The sequence below is a fragment of the Xylocopa sonorina genome, chromosome 3, assembly GCF_050948175.1.
Source record: "Xylocopa sonorina isolate GNS202 chromosome 3, iyXylSono1_principal, whole genome shotgun sequence".
Lineage (NCBI taxonomy): Eukaryota > Metazoa > Arthropoda > Insecta > Hymenoptera > Apidae > Xylocopa > Xylocopa sonorina.
Genome location: NC_135195.1, coordinates 7,144,218 through 7,165,236, shown reverse-complemented (window position 1 = coordinate 7,165,236; position 21,019 = coordinate 7,144,218). Strand labels below are relative to the sequence as shown.

General features: G+C 35.1%; 1 protein-coding gene across 2 annotated transcripts in view; it reads left to right on the top strand.

Annotated features, from left to right (window-relative positions):
• Window positions 1–21,019, top strand: part of Snf4agamma (SNF4/AMP-activated protein kinase gamma subunit) — an 83,819-nt gene that overhangs the window by 24,368 nt on the left and 38,432 nt on the right. For both annotated transcript variants that reach the window (XR_013101680.1, XM_076892448.1), the window contains exons 4-7: window positions 3,699–3,792; window positions 3,881–4,221; window positions 4,490–4,705; window positions 9,260–9,299. Coding sequence is in view for 1 of the 2 variants with exons in the window: in XM_076892448.1 (XP_076748563.1) it covers window positions 3,699–3,792; window positions 3,881–4,221; window positions 4,490–4,705; window positions 9,260–9,299 (691 nt within the window). In the remaining variant the exon portion in view is untranslated. The remainder of the gene's footprint in view (window positions 1–3,698; window positions 3,793–3,880; window positions 4,222–4,489; window positions 4,706–9,259; window positions 9,300–21,019) is intronic.

The following is a 21,019-nucleotide window of genomic DNA, read 5'->3' as shown; positions in this document are numbered from 1 at the left end:
TATATCTTATCTAAAGGGGCACGGTTTTAATTTGAGGTTATGTGGATTTTGTGATAAATGACACCTCACAAAAGATAGTTTTGAAATCGCTGATTAAATAGAAAATATTTTTCATTTTCTTGTTTGCTAATTGTATAAATATAAACGTATTATTAGAAAGTGTAACTTGTAATTACACTTAGAATGTGAATAACAACGGATGTATTCACCCGATGGTGAATACCGAATTTCCTATTATTTCCTTTCCGATTATTGGGGGTTAGTTATTAGTTAGTTTTTATACTCGCTACGAGTAGTATTACAACAGCTGAACTACGAATCTAATCATTATTTTATACGCACATCTCTATCAATTTAATGAAATGAATTAAGGTTGTTAGTAAAGTATAATGATGCTAAAATATATATCCACTTTCAAATTTATTTGTAAGCAGTTCTCGCTTTTAGTTGTTTTCTTAAAATACTTCAAAATGTTAATTGCTTTAAAATGTTCTCACTCATGAGAATATTCGTTTCTGCATTTATTTACATATCGTATTAACTTCTATCTTCTGCGTTAATCAAGATATTTGGTAATCTTATCTGTTTGAACTCAAGTACTGATTAATTATTGACAACAATCCCATTATGTTCAAGAGAGCTATAATAGTATTCTTAGTAAAAGAGTGTATTTTTGCAAACGTCTAGAATAAATTGAAATGGATTACATAAATCACTTTCAGTACATTTAGTATCTCGACAATAACTCTTCAAACATTATTTATTTATGATAATACAAATCGTAATTTACGTACTAAATAATCTTGTTACTTATTTTGTTACTATATTCATTCGCATAAATTATAACAGTTACTTGATTTCGTTAATAGTAAAGTAAATAGATGGACATGTTCCATGAAGATTAGGATGTGAGTTAAGGTTTATATTCTCAAAGTTTAATTTATTAAATGATCAATTTCGATAACGACATTGGGATGTTTCACTTCTCTCTTTACTGTTTCTTGCACCCTACAAAATTCTAACTAGATTTATGTTTAGTTTCATAATACTCGTTACCTAGTGTCACACGTCGTTCACGTGGTTTCGTATCGGACGTCAGCACTGTAGCCGCGGTTTAAAATTTCAGTTGAGCTCGGAACCGCGAATGAAACGAATCGTGATTTTCGGAATATATTTGCACGTTCAACAAAATTATTATCGAATATATAAATTGCACAATCAACCACGTGATATTCTATAAGAAAAAAGAGCACAATTATTTTCTTCTAGTATGTTAAACACAGTCAATGTATTTCATTTCTATTTCGCTCTCACAATCCTACAATTTCATCTTGGACTTTATATCCACAAAATTCGTGTAGATTACGTTTTTAGTCCTTCTGGTGTTTTGTTTTAACGTTCTATAAATTTTTCTTTTTTCTTCTTAAGATCACCTGAGTTGAATGCAAAATTCTGTGTAATCTTTATTGCGAAGTACAGTAGTGAAGTACAAGATATCAAAGAATCGAGACACGAGTAACGTCTCTTGACACGGTCGTATCGGTCATCGATCGACTATAAGATTAGAGTTAAAGAATTGATGCTCATGACCATGAATACAGTCGGCAAGTAACTGCAATCGATTGAATTTCTACGGTTTCATTACGCGTATGTGTTACTACACGAATCGTTACAGTATCGTTTAATACAGCACGAACGGATAAATTACAAAAACGTTCGCAAAAGTGCCTGTGGTGAAGATAAATAAATATTCGTGTATATTTCCTATCTCAGCATGAGATGATTCTTAGAGTTCCCGTTTTTCAAACCTTTCAGAAGGCTGTAGAGAATGTGTTTCAGGATTTAGTACCAGATTGTACAAAAGGGGTATGAAAGGAGAAATATTTTTATATGTAATAGTGCACGATTGATTAATATTAGTTTTAATTCTTCCATCCTTGTTGCTCAAGACTCAGGCCCAACACTTTTTACACCCTAGCCCAAGTTAAAGATCTCCTTACCCCTGTAGAGCTCCAAAGAAAAAAAAAGTTAACCCCCTAATTTTTCTATGCGATAAGATGGCCAGCACTTAGGGTAGTAAAATTGGTTGTTACAAATTTTCTATGGAAAGTCGCCTTTAGGATTAAAAATGAGAAAAAATTGTTGGTGTAAATATTAGCACGTATTGTACGCCTTATCTTGCTGAAACTGCAGATTTGTTAGAAATTTAAGTGTAATGGAAGATAAAATGTGTGTGCTGGTAATAGAATGTTCTTTAATAACAGCAGTCAGTTTGACTTAATTTTATACGGCAAATATTGTCATATATTATTTTAAAAATAGTATAAACCAAGAAATTATTTTCCGTTTGAAGCTTCGTCAGTAATATAAAATAACTTAGCAGGTCATTTACAGCAGACGTTGATTATTGTATCATTGGAGATACTCCAATTGATCCCTCGTCAATATCATAGTTGGAAGGATTCCAAGAATTTGTGCTGTTGTATAAGTAACAATAGAGAAACAATGTTTTATCTCGATAATCTAACCTAACTAAACGATGTCTAAAATTGCACCAGTGTCACGTTAACACTCGAAGGATCACTTGGTTGAAAATAATTCATTAGTAAGCTTAAAAAAATTAATTTATATCACCATCTTAAATATAAATTTACGTTAGAAGTAAGATGGTATTACCTACAGGAAAGGATAGAAAACGCAAACACATGAATCTTTAAGATTGAAATACAAAACAATCTGAAATGTTTGATTTATTGCAGTAACAAATCGTGCAGTTTGTTTCCGTGTATTTTTTCACGGTAGTAAAATAGTATGAAAATTAGAAGAACATCTGGTTGTACCAAAGTTGGTTGCATCAACTTAGGTTCTGTTTATCTTTTAATACATTCACAACCGTACTTCTATTTCGGAACACTCGTATTATTTTTTTTTTTAATTTTATCCATTCGTAATTTAAATAGAGTGGTTTTTGCATTTACTTCAAAAAACGTTATCCTAGAAGTTTGCTTAATATTTAAATAAGGAATCATCTCACATCTGCTTGTATATACATACGTACTATCATTCGGTCGATCGTAATCTGTGTATAAGTACTTACGTATGTTGAAACAGTACTTATGTATGCAAGTTCACTTCGTATAAGCGAATAAGCGACAGTAATAATGAAGATTAACGACACCGATGAAAACGCAAGCGTATTTACGGTTGTCCATAATAGAGCGCTTAACATTCTCAAAGAAGATATCGCGCACGATATCTGTTCTATCGTGAGAGACGCCTGAGCGAATTAAAATTTCCTCTTGCAAGATACCTTGCGTGAAAACCGTGAAAGATAATAGCTAAATATAAAATGTTGCGTCGACCAACTCTTTTGATTAAACAACCATATCTAATCATCTTACTTTATCACTCTAGATCTGTGAGCAATAATATACTCATTGTTATAACTTTATTCCTTCCGCTTCTACAAAGTGTGGGCTATGTGTGACTGTGACAAATGAATAATTTTTTCAATAACTATTACATTCCTTATTAGAAAGGGATTGCGACTAATATGTCGAGGTGAAAACGGCACCAATAATAAAATCGTATAAGTGATTGAAATTTCAATAGAAAATATTTTTGTATGCGTATAATATTTGTGTCTTGAAATACTTAAGTGCGCATACCGATCATTACATTACATTTGAATTTTACAGGAACTTGGCTCACAACCATTGCCAACTATCGTAACCGAAGATGCAGATACATCGGGTCAAGCATCTCAAGATCAAGGTCACAGACCACGAGCAGGTAAGAGATGATTTTATTTGATCATTTAATTAAATTATCAATCTGTTCAATGTTTGCCACACGTTGAATCTACTTTTAATTGCAATAGGTACGTGGGGCTCGCACTCGAGGACTATCAGGAAGCCAACCTCAGGAAGCGCTCCTGGCTCTGGGAAGTCAACTCCGCTTCCGCAGCAGCCGGAACCTTCAAGTTCGTCAAGTTCAGGCAAAGGTGGTGGCAAGAAGGCATCTGGTACGCGGTCTGGCTCTACTAGCCGCAGTAACAGCCGAAGTAATAGTGCGGAACGAAGAAGAAGCGGTGGCACTATCGATGACACCGCCAGCCCAACTAGAAAGCAAGCGCTTTTCGATGCGTTTAGACCAAGGAGTAAATCCGATGCTAGCAAAAGAAAGCCCAGTATTATAGCAAATATGAAGAGTGCTGTACAGGTATAACGATGCTTCTAGAGTGCTTTTCCTTCCACCCAAAGTTAGCTGGTTGTTTAAAATCTTATGGATACAATACATATATACAATTGTGTATGTATAATAATTAAAAAATTGCTATATTATAAAATACTATAGTTTCTATATCATATATTTGATATATCGATAAATGTTAAGTACAAGAGAAAAGATAGTGTCTAAATAGGCTAAGATAATAAGAAAAATCGAGAGGTAGAATTTTACTGATTGGATACTATTGCATGTTCCGTAGCATTCCTTGCACAGAAGCTCGCATGGAAGTTCATCAACAGATGTACGTACGGATAAAGATCATCACAAAGATAGTAAGGAACATAAAGAAAATAAAGAACCTATGAGTCGTCCCCGAGCAGGTTCGGAAAGTAGCAGAAATCCTGTGAGCAAAGTCATGGATCTCATTAGACATAGAAGCCACAGCGCTCTTAGTACAGAGGATAAACGAAAAGCAGTAAGTAATTTTATATTTATAAATTAAGTCATTAGAGAAATATATATTAAATTGGAAATGTGTATAGTCTTAATCATTACATTTGTCGTTACCGATCGGCCGTTAAAATAGGTTTCTTTCCTATTATGTTCAACAGTTGGTAATCATTTTCGTTTTATTGAAGTCAACTCGATAAGTTAGTTAGTATTTTAGAAATAAAAGATAATTATATCAATCAAAGATTTAGAATACTTTCATATTTTATAAATTCGAAAAAGGACGATTTTTATGCCACATTTTGTTTTCACTGCACGAGATTATTTTATTGCTTTTTTTCATAATGATAGAATACATATTTGTATGTAATTTAGAAAAAAGATTTTTAAAGCCTAATATTAAAATTTTTTGCTATTTGAATCTGCAAAATTAAGACGTTTTCTCATCGAAAATGCTCGTGTTTGTTCGAGTTACAAATGGTAAAACTCAAAATTGCATCATGTACCTCATTTTAATGTTTCTGCTTTCGACAAAGCGTGACGTTTAGAAATAAACAACTGCTGTTGGTTCATTCTAACAATGATATCTCGGCCAACAAAAGGGTGATCTCTGAGAGCGAGAACACATATTTTGTCGTTGACGACTATGCGACTTCGCTCTTTATTCACGCAATTCAGCTGACTATATTGCTAGAAAACCTTGAGAATTTTGCATGTTTTATAGCTGTTTTCTTTAAACTTTTTATTATCATATACAGGAATTTGAAATTTAATAACAAGGCTGATCATCTTTCACACATTTTGATAGCATTATCTGGAATACAGTTCGTATCGAAGGAAAGGAACTGCTGCTTGAATAGCGGCGGTTCTTGTAATGAAGTCATAAATAACATCTGTTCAAATATTGAAGTCCCTAACTCATGCCACGTCACTGATTATTTTAATAAGATCCACCGCGAGATCTGTTGTTTTCACGGTAAAAGTTGAATTTCGAGCCTTGAAGATTTTTAGAACTTGTATATTTCTTTTTGGAATTAGTAACAATTTCCAAGTTGGAACTAACCAATCAAGTTTTTTTCCTATACTTGCGTCGGCACTGTACCTGTTAAAACGGTGTACACATTGGTTAAACAAATAATTGTACGCTCATTGATTGCGTTCCTCAATAACTTAATCATTCACAATTATTTCTGTGCACTTTGAGTAAACGTAATTCTGACCATGAGACAGTCTTGGTTGGATAAATGTCAGCGAAATTTTCATACACATTTCAACGTTCTTGGCCGCGCGTCACATAACTCGTTAGCGCTGAAACCAGTTTCGTTTCTCTTACCGATCACAATACCGTAACAAATTTCGTTTCGTTGCTCAGAGCCTCATTTCTGCAGCTTATGGTTGAACATTTTCCAAGCAAAATCAATATAATTATGAAATAAGTCATATCATCAAATTCAATTAATTTCAAGTTGTTTCAAATTCCATTCACTTGCGACACAAATATTTTCGCTATCAATAATCAAATTTGATTTACTTTAACGAGCATTCGTTTCGTGCCTCTGTACATTTCGCGTTCACAATACAAACACATTTCATTTGGAAAATAACGATGAACACAATCATACATTCAGTTCAGTCGTTCAATATTCATAACGTAGCATGATGTTATACTTTTTGAAATATTTCTTCTATCGTAATCGAAGAATAGTCTGTATAATTATAATTTCTTATTAACTACGAGCGACTTGAGAATGTAAATAGAGTTCGTGGGGCAGGTAGTTTAAATATCTACAAATATGTGATATGACCAGATTTCGGTGGGAGTCAGACGTGTACGTACACGTTCCTGTACGTAGGCAAACAGCATAGGTATTACGTGTGCTTGTACGAGCACAAAGACAGAGAAAAAGACGCATTCAAACGGGGGGTTTTTCACTCACAGTGAGTCACGAGACTTGCAACGTTGAAGGTGCTAGGAAAACGGGCGCATCTTTCAGTTTTGTACGCGTGCGGGTGCGTTGTGTTCGTGTGCAAACCAATTTGTTGATCTCGTCGATTGAAGAATTCGATTTTCAGTCAGAAGGAAAAATAATAGTGTGGTGTAATAGTGAAACCTGAATCGTCATCCTTATAATTATGATTACGACCGTTTATATTCCTCTTGTAATACCTGTTGCTCACTGAATTTTATCGTTTAGATTTTCCTTGTAATAGATTCTCCTTTCAACGTGGAAACAGACCAGTGACATAGATTACTGTTAACTTTGATTTTGTGATTGCAAAGTAATATTTAATTTTCACTATATGTTGCAACATACTTTGAAGTTAAACGTTTCTTTTTGCGGTAATGTAATTTTAATAGTTTCATATAATATATTTACATATATTATATGGATTCATAAAATTATATTTTCGAATCTAGCGTATTTTGTTGTTAAAGCTGTATAGGTTTGTTCTTGCATAGGGATATAACTTGACAAAAAATGGCCTTCTACGTAGATAGTCTTATGTTTGTTCGTTTAATCGAATAAAAGGAAGCGTATAGTCGCAATTTCCTTAACCGCAGCACAAAAGACGCTGAATGGTAACTTACGGTCTCAAGTTCATCGACGAAGCTCCTCTGCATTGTTCGGTTCTTCTAAATTGAAAGCTAGCTGTTTCATTCTGCTCTTCTTCGCCTTCCCTTTCTTTGCCATTCTTGCCGACCTAAGCTGTAGGTGTGCAAGAGCTTAAAAAGTTATGCACGTGCGCGCGCGTTATTCGTGGTCGTGTTTAGACGATTTCGAGATTTTATGACATCGTTTATGGCGAGTCACGCAATTTATATGTGGATTGTTTACTTTGGTTCATTGTTAAACGTTTGTTCAATCTTGAAATACATATAAGGTCGGAAGCAGCTATCTTCGTTGCATCCCTTTCAGATTTAGGATCCGATACTTGGAGTTCGATCGTGTAACAGATTTTCAAAAAATTTTTCAGGCTTCTCTATTTGTCGATCTAAATTCCTTATCCTTTTATAGTAAACTATGTCGGTTTACTGGATACGTTATGAAAGCCATAGCCTGTGTAAATCTTGACCGTTGTTCCGTTAGAATCGGACGCAGAGATCATTTACATAGCACTAAAATATTCAATAGAGTCAATCCTGATATATTCATATTTTCATGGTATATTTTTTACATTAATTCTTTTTAGCCGCCTTTTCGTGTAGTTTTTTCTTGTATATAAGCAGTTCAAAAGTACTTGTATAATAATGATAGTTTCCGAACATCTTATAATAGTGGCTTTGTAAGAATAATTGATGTTGTAGAGTTAATATAAAAAGGATAATTATTAGGGTATACTTTTCATATTAAATATTATCTTTATTAGGAACGTGATGTGTATACGCCGTATTTTTGTCATCATTGACTATTTAAAATTGTAAATGTGAGGTCTAGAAAAATTACCAATGCAAAATGGTCAACATCTACTATCTTTGGCTAACAGTTTGATTACTGAAAAGTTATGTTGTTTTCGTAGATCTGCTTTTAATACAAATTTAAGAAAATATAAATATCGAATAACAATTAGTATTCGAACAAAATTAACTATTTATTTAGGTTTTCAGTAGACGATAAACGTAGTTATGATGAATATAATTTAAAAACGAATGAATGCAATTACTAACGAAGAACGTAAAAAGTTGTTTAGATATTGATATATTCCAATATGGTAGCAATGACAGCTATGTCGTAATAACATGTATGTTTTGTATCTGTTGCACATGTTGCGTTACGTTAGTATGTTTATTTATTTTTTACGTTGTGCTTATTACGACGTTTGGAGTATAATTGTTAAATAACTTTTGAAACTCGTATTAAAGATAATTGTAAGATATATGTTTAAAATGAGCTTAGCTTAAATAAAGTTATATACAGATTTGTATAAAATTTATATTGGCCAAAGATAGACTATTCTAAAAATATTAACTGCAAATATGTTAGTATACTTTATTCTACAATAATTATCACGTTATGCAATATCTTGCCCTCCATGATATCGTACATAGCAGGCTCCTTTTACATTATTAATATTTCTTAACGACTAACACTGCTTACTGTGCTCTTAAGGCTAATAAAATATATACTAGTTTTGTCCGACTATTTATATTCTTCATTTCAATATTAGCAAATAGTATTATTCTAGTTTGAGTTCTATCTGTTTATAGTGTAAGAGAAAATTTCGTACTGTTCAATTTGAAGTTGTGTGATTATGTTATATCGTGTCAGTGTATAAATTAAAAGTGCAATATGTCTTCGTATTTTCGATGGATAAAAAGTGGAAAGAAGGACGATTACTTTGGAGCAAAACCAAGAAGTCGTTCTTTAGATTCGAAAAGTCTCGAGGCTTCCGGAATACGGCTAATCGTACAAAATGTACTGAATTTTTCTTTTATATTACGCTATACGACTTATTTTTTCAAACACATATATTTACCAGGAATTTTTTTACTATCTTATCAAATATGTAATTTATTTTTTTACATTACTTTCATACACATATATAATCTTATTAAAACAAACATTTGTTTTTGTTATAGAGAACCGCAGCTCAACAGCAGATTCACGCATCTTCACAGGGTAAGTACACGCACATTTTATATTTAACTACAATTCGAGTCGAGTGTCTGATTATTTCTGGCTACGTAAATATTGAACCAAAAATGGGCAATACTTGCACATACATACGTCCAGATAACTAAGAAATGTCATTCCGATCAAGTATAACGATACTTGAAAAAGTATTCTTTTCACAAAATCGTAACATATCACAGTATACGATTAATTAAATAATATAATTACTTATAGTTTCCTTAAATTTAAGAAGTATAATCTTATATAGTGTTTCGCAATAGTATTGTACAAAAGTAACGATTACTTCGCATTTACACACGTTATGTATACATGATGTCTGTCGATTTTATCTACATTTAAAAGCACGAAGACATTCGGTTACCTTAAGAAGAGGAATTATTTCGGCAGTAGTTGAGCGTTACGCTACTAGATGTCGACGTCCAATATGGCGCGCATATTCCGGCGAACGTAGAACGGCCGATGCTGACTGGACCTGCGCCTCAGAACGTTTTCGTACCGCAACGCGTACGGTGGCACGTGCTTGAAACTTAACCGCTTTGTGTGTTCACTCAGTAGCTTCACGATCAATGCCCGCGGTTCTTTGAAACAACGCATTATCATCGGGATCATTCTCCGTTTGTGTTCGAGCCACCAGTCGTTCTTAACCTGCAACCCTAATTAACACTCCAGTTAGTTCAGCTCGTGAATCATCGGTGAAAAGTTGTACGTGCGAAATGTAACGTAGCGCAAGGAGGGTATATCGCACGGAACTAATGTACGACGGTCGTAACGTAAATCGTTCGGTATATTTTTCCCCCAATTTTAGTATTCTCTGCGCAGCACTCTCGATAAGATCAAAAGTCGAATGGCTGTTCAAACGACCTGCGACAAGAACGTGTCAGTAACGGCACGACTTGTGGTCGCAAACGTAAACAGTATTGCGCGTTGCGTGCTGTCCTGCGGCAAACGTATACGAGAACCGGTACTTTCTTGCTCGCTAGTTGAGCATCGGTAGTTTTTACTGTTCTCCGATACGATTTTCAACGATAATAATCTGTTTCACTCGCTACGCGAACTTACTCAATGGTGCTTCCCGATCAGTGTTCCTGGAAGTTTCTGTATATGTGCCTCGAGGAACGTTACGTTTTTCGATTCCTCGTGAGGTTGTGACGGTCGGTATTTTGCTTCGATCCAGACTCATTGTGCGAGTGATAGTGATAGACCGTTTTTCTTATGTAAGAAAGACTCTGCTCTCATGTAGTTGAATATGTGTACGGTGTCGATATTTGGCAAGTACTAGGGAATACCAAGATACGAACGAGCGCCTAAATCATGAAGTGCACCGAGTGATTTCGGAGCGAGACCAACAAGGATCATTCACTGAATTCCAATTGATTTTGTCTGCAACAGTTGGTAAGTGTTTATCATGTTTTTTAATTTCTTTTCCCCCTACGGGAATTTTTCTTCGTACTGATCGAGAGACGTGGACGTTTATTCGTTAAAGTAAGCATCCGTGTCACTACCTTGGAGGTTCCAAATGTCTTACTGCTGCATCACACGCTTATCGTTTCTATATTATCACGTGTATGAAGCTTAAAGTCCATAAAAATAAAATCGTATCAAGTTGTAACACAATCTGGCGTTTGTAAAAAAAAATCAGAACACGAGGCATGCAAATGTCGATTTTATTTAGGTAGTTGGCATTAATTTACGATAATATATTAGTTATAGATGATTATACTTAACGTTATCGTTTGATTGGCACGCACCAGAGAAAAGCATAGTTAACGCGATTCGATAAATTAAAAAATTAATGTAACTGTAATGATTTGTGTTGATATCGCAACAATTTTTAAGAATATTCCATTACAATTCCAAAGATAACCTAGTTTTGCACCGATGTATGCATTAATTTACATTTCATATTTTCCTCTTCCGTTGTATTTCGTAATGATAATACACGGTATGGCTATGTTGAATATTTATATATTATTACCTATACCAACACCGCCGTATCTGTCTTTGAAAATTCCTGGCGTACGATGTAGTCTGTGTTACTAGAACCGTATATTGCAGATAATAGAAGGGTGAAGATAAGTAAAAGAGAGGAGGGGGATGCACCAACAGATTTGAAGAATTATAGGTTGAAAAGTAAGCCTGACGTATGTAGGCGAGGACTTGCTTTTATTGTAGTGAAATTTTACGATATACGTTCGTAATTCTTTTATTCTATACGTACGACCTAAAGTTATGTAGCGTACGTGCGATAGTACGCAGGGTTAAAAATTGGCGTCAGAGTTCTCAATAGCGTACAAAATGAAAGATGCGTAGTTTCGTTTAAAGTCATGTTGATGAGGTTAGCAAATGAACATAGTCGACCGAGAGTGGTTCGATATTGTAAATGGATTTTTTTGTTTCTTTTGTTTAATGTTGTTTACTGTACAAATTATTTATTGCGCAAGTAATAGAAAAAGAGAGGTCGGTTCTTAGTGGTTGAATTAACGTTAGTATTATCGTTGTATTCGACACTAGTCAAGCAATTCTAGTTTAACTGTTGTACCATACACGTTCAGAGCTGTACGTTTTTATAGAGTTAGATTACTGACCTAGTTGATATCAGTTTTATGACAGATTCCTGCTGTAATAGTTTCAGCAAACTTCTTCAATACGTGTGTTTGTCGTTACGAAATTAGAAACGACAGCTCCTGTTCGTTAATGTTCATCTTGTTTACCTACTTTTTTTTCATTATCAATCAAAACTTTTTTCTCTACGCGGAGAACTTTTCACGCTAGATACATGTATATGTACGTAGATCAATTAAGGGGATTGATTGAAATTAAATTTCAGACTCCTGAATACAAGTGATTGCGTGAAAGTGTCTATAATTGGTTCGGTCCACACAGTTTACAAGTGGTTTAGTATACTAATGCAATTTATAAATTTAATATTACTCTAGAAGTAGAAAATATGAATATTACTACAGACCATTTCAATTTCGTTATTATATTTAAGCTAGTTTAAAGGTACCACATGGGTTTACTTGTACTGTTATTAATAAATCGCTAAATCTGTTTATCCCAGAGCAGTAATAACGTTGAGAAATTTTGTTAACTTTGGAGTTGGCAAAATATCAACGCTCGATTAATTAGCTTTTGAATCCAAATGAAATATTTACATAACGACGAACGACTGTACGAATCATTAAGAATTTGTTTGCAAAAGAATGTAATAATATTCCACTTTCTGTTTGTCTCTCTCTTTCTATTTATTATATTTACATCATTGAAATTTTCTCGTGTAGGTTGAAGATAGATGTTTTCAGTAAACTCATTTTCACTTTATGCCGAAAATAGTTGGTTCTGTTAAAATTAACAAATTTTGATGAATGAGTATAGTTGCATCGAAATCTAGAAGTCTGCGACGGGACCAATAATGCAATTAGTAACTTATTGGAATTCAACATGTCCCCAATTACAATTCCTAACGAGGAGAAATTCTGTCTGTTCATTGTTGTTCACGTTAAACGTCTCTGTAAATAGATTCAGTGATTCTTCAAATTCATTTTAATTCACAAGAGCTACGCTATTTTACTTCACGGAGGAGTACGGGTTTTTAACAAGAAAATATTCTCGACTGCATTTATCGCCTAATTATGGAAAATTTTTACGCGTGAAGAAAATCTTGTGTATTTTAATAGAATGAGACGCAAGATGTATGGGAATGGGGAAAAATTAAACGAAATTTTGTTTGGAAACCTATTTTAAAATTCTGTTACATCTCTTACTCTGCGTAAAAGAAAACAGTCCACAAGCTTTCCCAATTTAATTGCCACGCTGACAAAGAGCACTCCTTTACTGGGTCAAAAGGGGTATCTACTATATTATAGAAGTATATCTACTCAGAAAAAAAGGGGGGTCCCGCTGAAAAATCATTCCGAGGAATTGAATATACGAATTCTAAGAATTTCGCATGTGCTTCAAGGAACAAATTCGCCTTGAACCACAGATGCAAACCTGCAGCTGCCAAAGTTCAACACGGTTAGCACTTTTTTTAGCAAATATGAGTGCATAAGGAAAAGGTGGAGAACACTCTGGTGCTAGTACTCGCGGATAACACTTGAAAGACGAGTGGCGATACTGACCCGTCTGTGTGCAAATGTGGTGTGTAAGCTACCGCCAATAGGAGTCGCATTCTTCCGTTCTGCCAACTCCTCTGAATCTGCTCGTAGTGTTCCAAGGGTGGGACAAGGTCACACGGTATGAGATCCCTTCTAAGCAGAACCCCATTCTCACGGAGCCCATTCTCTTCCCTTTCGTTTTATTATTATTCCTGCTGGTATTATGCAGTTGTCTACGACATAGGGTTCTGATCATAATAGAGTCGGAGGAAAGATTGAAAATCAGATGGAATAAACGTCAGACGACTCGAAATCCTTAAAAGTATTGATGGCGTGAATCAAATGTTGCTTATCGAGTTGCATTTTATTATTTAATTATTGTCGTGTGATTACTATCCGATAGGCTAATAGTTGTCTATGAAATTGAGTATATTCATGTCGCATTAAACGTACGTAAAAACTACTTCCAAATGGCAGCTCGACGAATGTCTGCTATTAAATTTCTCAAGTCTATAGAACGAAACTATGTGGTAAAAACCAGTTCTAGATAACACTCGATTATTCGTCGAACACGATTTATATGCTTCGAAATATGTAGGTCGATGGTCAACGTATAGTAAACGGCTTGCTACAGCTGGTTTTATAAGTGCAACGCGGTGCAGGCAGGTCTTCATCGACCTTGGAGAACCGGTTCCAAGATCCACATGTCGATAGTGTCGATGCTTGAAACCGGAAACGTGTTTTAGGAAGAGGTGAAACGCTTGTTTATAGGCCTGTCGTCGTATAATAAAATTCGTTTACTTCTGGCCCGTTCCACATTGTTCTGTACACCCCTATTACAACTTTTATGGGCTTCTTTTCAAACCCATTAGAGTCCTCTCTATAAGTGCCGCGTTCACATTACTGTTTATACAGTCTCGCTCACAATTCTTAAGTCAGTTATTGTATCTGTTCCGAATCTCGAATAACCTAGATAAGTTTTCAAAGTTTTATACTAATTTGTTAAAGTAAACGTTGACAGGAAGTAGAAATTCGTATGATGACTATTTTCTCTTATGACTGGAACTGGTATGTACGTGTATGTACATTTCTTATGAATTTATGCTAATGCATGGAACGTCATTGGTAAGCCACCGTTTTTTGGGAACAATCGTGCCATTTAAATAAGTTCTGATAGTGTTTTCCCATAAATAACTTAAATCTTATCAAAATGAGGTCACGCACACGAATAGATGTATCGATTAGTTATTACTCGCTATTATTCATTAACTTCCTTAATATAGAAATTATTAGCAGACGTATGCGATTTATATATTTTATTAGAGAAATTTAATTTATCATATTAAATTAGTCTAATCCAGATTTATGTATACATACGTAACTGAATCCATATTTAAACATTATATGGAGTTATGGAGTATGGTGTGCATCGTGTTTACACGTTAAAAAAAAATACCATGCAATCGTGTCAACAATTGTTCCAATGTCACCGGAAACTCTCGAAATCACATTAACGTTCTATCTTATTAACTACATCTTTCAGCTTTCGAAACAAGCACAGTGCAGGTACATGCATACGTACATAGTTATTGGCCGTGTCTATTTCCCTAAATCGAATTAGAATTCGTTGGGAGGAATCGCACCTGTGCTCTGTAATCCACGTCTCAAGGTCTTCGTGACTTAATACCATCAACGAGACACCGTGGTATATACGTAATCGAGTTACCAGATATGAACGAAAAAAGTTGGCCCTTCGACCAACCATTATATATACGTGTACGTATGCAAGTACTTTATATGCTGCATCGCTCCACTGCAGTTAATGCGCTATAGTTAGTGCGTCGCGTAACTTGCATATCTTTGTTAGAGACTGTGGAGGCTTGTTATTAATTTCGAAACAGATGAGTTTTATTTGACCTGTTTTAAAATTGATCAATTTAAAGTTATTGGGATTTTCTAAACGTTAGTCGGGCTGTATATTTTATAATTGTTATTATATTTAGACGAATTGTGTGTACGAGCACAAAACGTGGTGTAGTGCTGATACGTGTAGACATATGATTATACGTTAACGTAGCAAGTATTTGAGAGGCTTCTATCCCTCTGAGAATCGTGTGTAGCTCGAATGCTGTGGGAAAATACGAGCATGCCGCAGTTTATCAGTATTTAAATACAAGGATTCGAGATACGACGACAGGCAGTTGCAATTGTACGTAAGTCGCTAAGTGTCTTTTGCGCATCTTTTAGAAAAAGATTTCAGCGCCTCTCCGTTTTCACAGAATATAGTTATCGTTTTAATCGATTTTTTCTCGGTGGTCTCGTGCTGCCTTATGCATTAAACTGCACGTCAGTACTCTGACGTAATGCCAGAGACCCGGTTACGATCATTTCCAGTATCAACGACCTGTGAATCTTCATACAAAGCGTATTTCTTCCTTTGTCCCTCTGGTTCTTTTCCCATAACCTAATCAATAATACGTTTCACGTGAGGTTTGTCTACGTAACATAAGAGTAAATATCCTATGTCCACTTTTGAAGTTGTGGCAAACACTTTATTTTTCGCCTTTTTCTTGTAACAATAATAACGTTACTGGGTTAGAACATTCATTGTGTGCATTGAGCACGCTCAAGAAAAAATTGTTACATTATTTCCATATTTCTGTTATTGGGTATTGCTTGTAAATCGTAAGTAAGCCACGCTGACAACGCTTAAATGTAAGGTCATTGCCTAATCCAATAGAGCATGAGAGAAAAATAACTCTGTATACCCGCATATTGCGCTTAGTTTCGAATTATCCATTCCACGTGCTTCAGCATTAGAGAAAAGCGAAAACATGCTGCAGTCATAAACGATTTCTGTCCGTTCCCAGTAGAATTGCGAGATGCATTCGTGCTTTTGTCTGGTCGAGGGAATCCTCCCGTCTTGTGATACATTCGGACAGACTGTTTTTCACGAGAGAACTGCTGCTTTGGTTATTTAGTAACAGTCGACTTGTTAGTTTAAATGCGAGAGGGAAATGTTTTTTAATGAGTCAGGAAGAAAGGAATTTCGTTCTCGTATCGTTGAAATGATTCTATACTAACCGAGGGTAATTAAAAATTCACCTCAGTTTATTTTTATCTCACCTGTCCGCTGTGATAGAAATTTGTCAAGAAGAAGGATTCACATTGTTTGCTGTAAGAGCATTGTACTTTACTAAATCTTGGCACGCACCGTTCGCGATAGAATTGTAAACATGTTTTTTTTCTGCCAATGGCGATATTCTATTTGCATATTTGTCGTATTCAGAAAATCTGTTAGTCAGAGACGAGCAAAATAACTATGTTCTTGTCGAAGGTTGAATATTTCATTCTAAATGAACTAGATATTTTTAAAGTCATTTCATGTGTAAAATTACTACCAGTAACCGATGGTTACGTAATGTTTTTAATGATTTTTCTTTCATATTTTCTTCGCTTACATTTACATTTGTTTTCATTACACGTAACCAATAATTTTGCTTAATGCACTTTTTACAGATGTTGCGTCAATGTAATCTATAGTACTTCTCTATAGTATAAAATTTACGCTGTGTATTTAGTGAAATTTTTAGTTATATTTATAAAGTATTAATCGAATTATACATCTTTTTTTAAATAGATACATACATATACATATTTCTTGAGGTTATAACACAAGAGATATTATCGTACCTATGTGAAAAAGTATAATTGACCTTGATACGTCCTTGACGCCCACACTAATCTTCCGCGTCGACGCTGAAGCAATGTACAGATATTTATCTTTTTTAGACAATTGTCGATCGAAAAGATACGTATCGAGTATTTTCCTGAAAACTATACATCTTTTATATAAGCCTCGTCAGACTCAGTATATTTCTACATAAATAAATGTATTAACTCTGGTTCGACATGTCCTTCTTTAACATCAATCAAAGTTGTACTTCGCTCAGTAGAGAGATAAAAATAGGTAAATTTGACGTAATTGAGATAACGTAAAATTTTTGCTAATAAAATTCATTCACGAAATTGGAAGCGTTCTACGCGGCCTTTCAGGGTATAATGTACACGCGTCAGTTCGCAGTCGCAACAACGTAATGCTTTCAACTATTCCAATAGTTGACACGTGTAGCGATCATCAATTTCCAATTCAAATTGACGCGAGGTTATTACCGAAAACACGTCGCATCTGAACCGTGTCGAATTAAAGAAATATCCGTACGTGTGTGCACATGCTGGCACGCGCACCGGCAAGATACTGTTCGCGATACCAAAATTACGTGTGTCACCGCTGTGCACCTGGCATTCGTTCTTTTCGCGTGCCTCCACTACCGTACGATTAACTATCTTTTCTTCCCCACCGAATGCAAGTGAAAGTGGAAAAATTACGTCAGAATAGCCTCTTCAACGGATCTCGAAACGAACGCCGCGTCTCATGTCTTTCGTATCAAACATTGTTGTTTGTTTATGCAAAGCAACACGTGCGGCGGTAGTCACGCGCATAGTTTAGCTCCGGCCTTCTTCGTTTGCTTAAGTAGCTCCGTTGCGTTTTCATTAATAATTGGCTGAAACGAGGAGGAACGTAGCAGCGACGCGTCCGCGTCGCGTCGAACATTTCAGTTCCCGAAATAGAAACGCAGTCGCATCGTGGGAGAATCGTCGTGAAATGTCTGGTTGGTCGCCGACATCGGATATAATAATATTTACGTGTGCAACTGCGCTATACATACTTACATATTCGTTGGTATTGCACACTTTGGTATGTGGGCTCGCGTTACTCGCGTATTATAATGTTCAATTGTACACCTTTGAATAGGTATGCCAGAAAGAAACACAACTATATAAAATGGTCATATTATAGTGTAGCATATAACATGGAAAGGGAACAAATTTTACAAGTCAAAAGCTAAACGTAGTGCTCTGGGGAATTATCACTAGCGACAAGAATAGGAAGGGATGATGGTGGCTTTGCAGTAAAGCCATGACATCGCAAAGGGTTAAGATTTAATCGTTAAGTATAGCATCAGTCTACGAACAATGATTTCGGTCCTACTATCTTTATTAATCTTGCGGTGGTGTAGCCATTTAATTGGAAGTGATTTTATCTACTGGTGTCAGAGTTTCTGCTTGCGTTTGTACTTATCATATATCTATAAGTACTTGAGCACCGACTGTGTGGTATGCTTTTATGTTTTAATCAACGCTTAAATGTTTATTTGCTTTGTCGCGATTATTTTGTTAACATTCGGACGCTACATGTATGCGGAGCTCTTTTATAATTATAAAAAAAATTACGATCAATACGAGTAGAAATTGTATTTGTCCCTTTAAGTAGAAATGCACGCTCGTGATATAAAAATATTCTAACGTACGATGTACTTCAGTATTTATTTATTATTCATCGTAGTGTATCGATTGAGTAACTAATTAACATTTGCATACAAAATATTATAGGCAGACCATTTCGTAAAATTCGCCGCTACTTCTACAGTACCGACAAAAATGCTATAAAATGCAAATGCCGTTTATATGTCCTTCGTACATATTGGGGGCACATTACTCGCACACGGTCGTCATCAGAGTTGAAAGGCGGTAATTTGATTTTGATCTGTTCACGTCGAAATATCGATATTTCCGAGGTTGACAGTAGAATGAATTGACTGACCGTAATATTCAATATCGAATCGATACGCATACGTATCTAATTGGTGTGTACGTGTACGAAAAGAGGTATGTTTGCACTGCGCAGCGGTAATGTTTCGCGGCGTAGCCATTGTGTTTGACATTTTAAAGGTCGATCTCGTGAACCTTTCACGCGAAACTAAGAGATTACGTTCAGAGAGATATTCTAACGATATGTAACTTGACAATTTAACATATTTATAGAGGCTATGATGTAATTTTTCACGTTGCTCGTAGCTTACATCTGACCTTTATGGGAACCTTATGGTCTTGATTATCATAAATTATTATACCGTACATTGCGTTTGTCCTGGGGGTCTTTTTTCTCGTAAAAAACCAAGCAGTATTTTCAAACACTCGTATTTAGTGTCTTAAGTGCGTACACGTAATTTTACACTCGATGAAACAGGAGAAGTAAAGGAGAAATTGAGGAAGGGGAAATAGTTTTTTGCTACCGCATGCATTTTCTTATAGTTTGCATGACTACTTTAGACATTTGTCAAGTCAACGTGAAATTATGTTCACTGCATTTTTACTCTTGTGTGTTGCATTCTTTGACAATTGAATTTTCTATTTTCTGCACCGTATTCTAAGCTTGACATCTGCTATGAAATTTGGCATTTAACTCCTCCTAGCCTAACTCATGCTCTGGAAGTAATAACTCTGAAAGGGTTATCGCCTTTGACGCGTAAATTCCATCAAGAGTGCGCCGAAATTGGAGTGTTACCATCGATTAAGGGATGGCTGTTTACGAAAAGCATAGTGAAGTTTCCAATAGGAAAAGTAAATGCGCGTAGAACGTGATAAGATACCATTGATATAGATAAAATTATCATCACTTAATTTTTACGTGGCATTGAAATATCTTTAGCGAAAATACAAAACAAATTTTCTAGATTTCCTTGGAAATATAAACCATTCAATTTAACAAAAGTTTAATCGCATGAATTTCAATTCACTATTATCTGCGAATTGATGAATAAGAGTTATTAAATTTACATTACTATAAGAGTACTAATTCAAGCGTTTTTTTATTATAATTGTATGTGCGATTATTCTCTTGACAGGGAATTTGAAACGAGGTATTTGATATCGCAGAAAATTAATAGGTTGCATCGCGAGTTTTTCTTATCGTGTCACTTAAACCGTGTATTAGTCTTTCAATACGTATTTCTGTGAATGCTACGCTGGAAATGACTGGAACGTTTTCCGTTATAAAAGCTATGCGTGATTGGAAGAACAATCATTCTTCAGACGTCACTGTAATTTATTATTCCTATTATAATTATTCGATATTGCGTATATCGAACCTCTACCAGAACTCTTGAACTGTACCCTATTTTTCTTTTCTGTTTCCTTATTTTCGTAAATACGAAAAAACCGTTTAAAGTTAGATTAGTGGGCTATCTTTTAATTAGATAAATTTAATTTTGATGTAAATAACATTTTCAACAATTTCATGATATCCATTTATAGTTAGAATTATTAATTTTAACATTTGCGTTATATTAACATTAACGGGCATAGAAAAGTTTATATCGACACGTACATCCAGAGATAAATATCAAAGCATAATGGAACGAAGAAACTGTTACGAAGATAAGGGGATCGTGATTCGATATTGTTATCCTTTTTGTTTCGATATTGTTGCCAGAGTTTCTTCTCTTAGCCACGGTTACCAATTTTTCTCCTCATCTCGTTGAACAAAAGAGGGAAAGAAGAAGAGGGCTATAATAATTCTTTTGAGCGTGTACTCCTCCAGAATAGGGAGACTGTCAATCGATATGACCCAGTTTCCTTGCCACGACCCTGAAATTTGCCACATCGACGACCCCGTTGTCAAAATCGGGACATTTTCAAGCGCAAAGCCGGAAACTCTGGCGCCATGATGTGTCGACTTCCTGGTAATTGTGGGCTTATCGATCA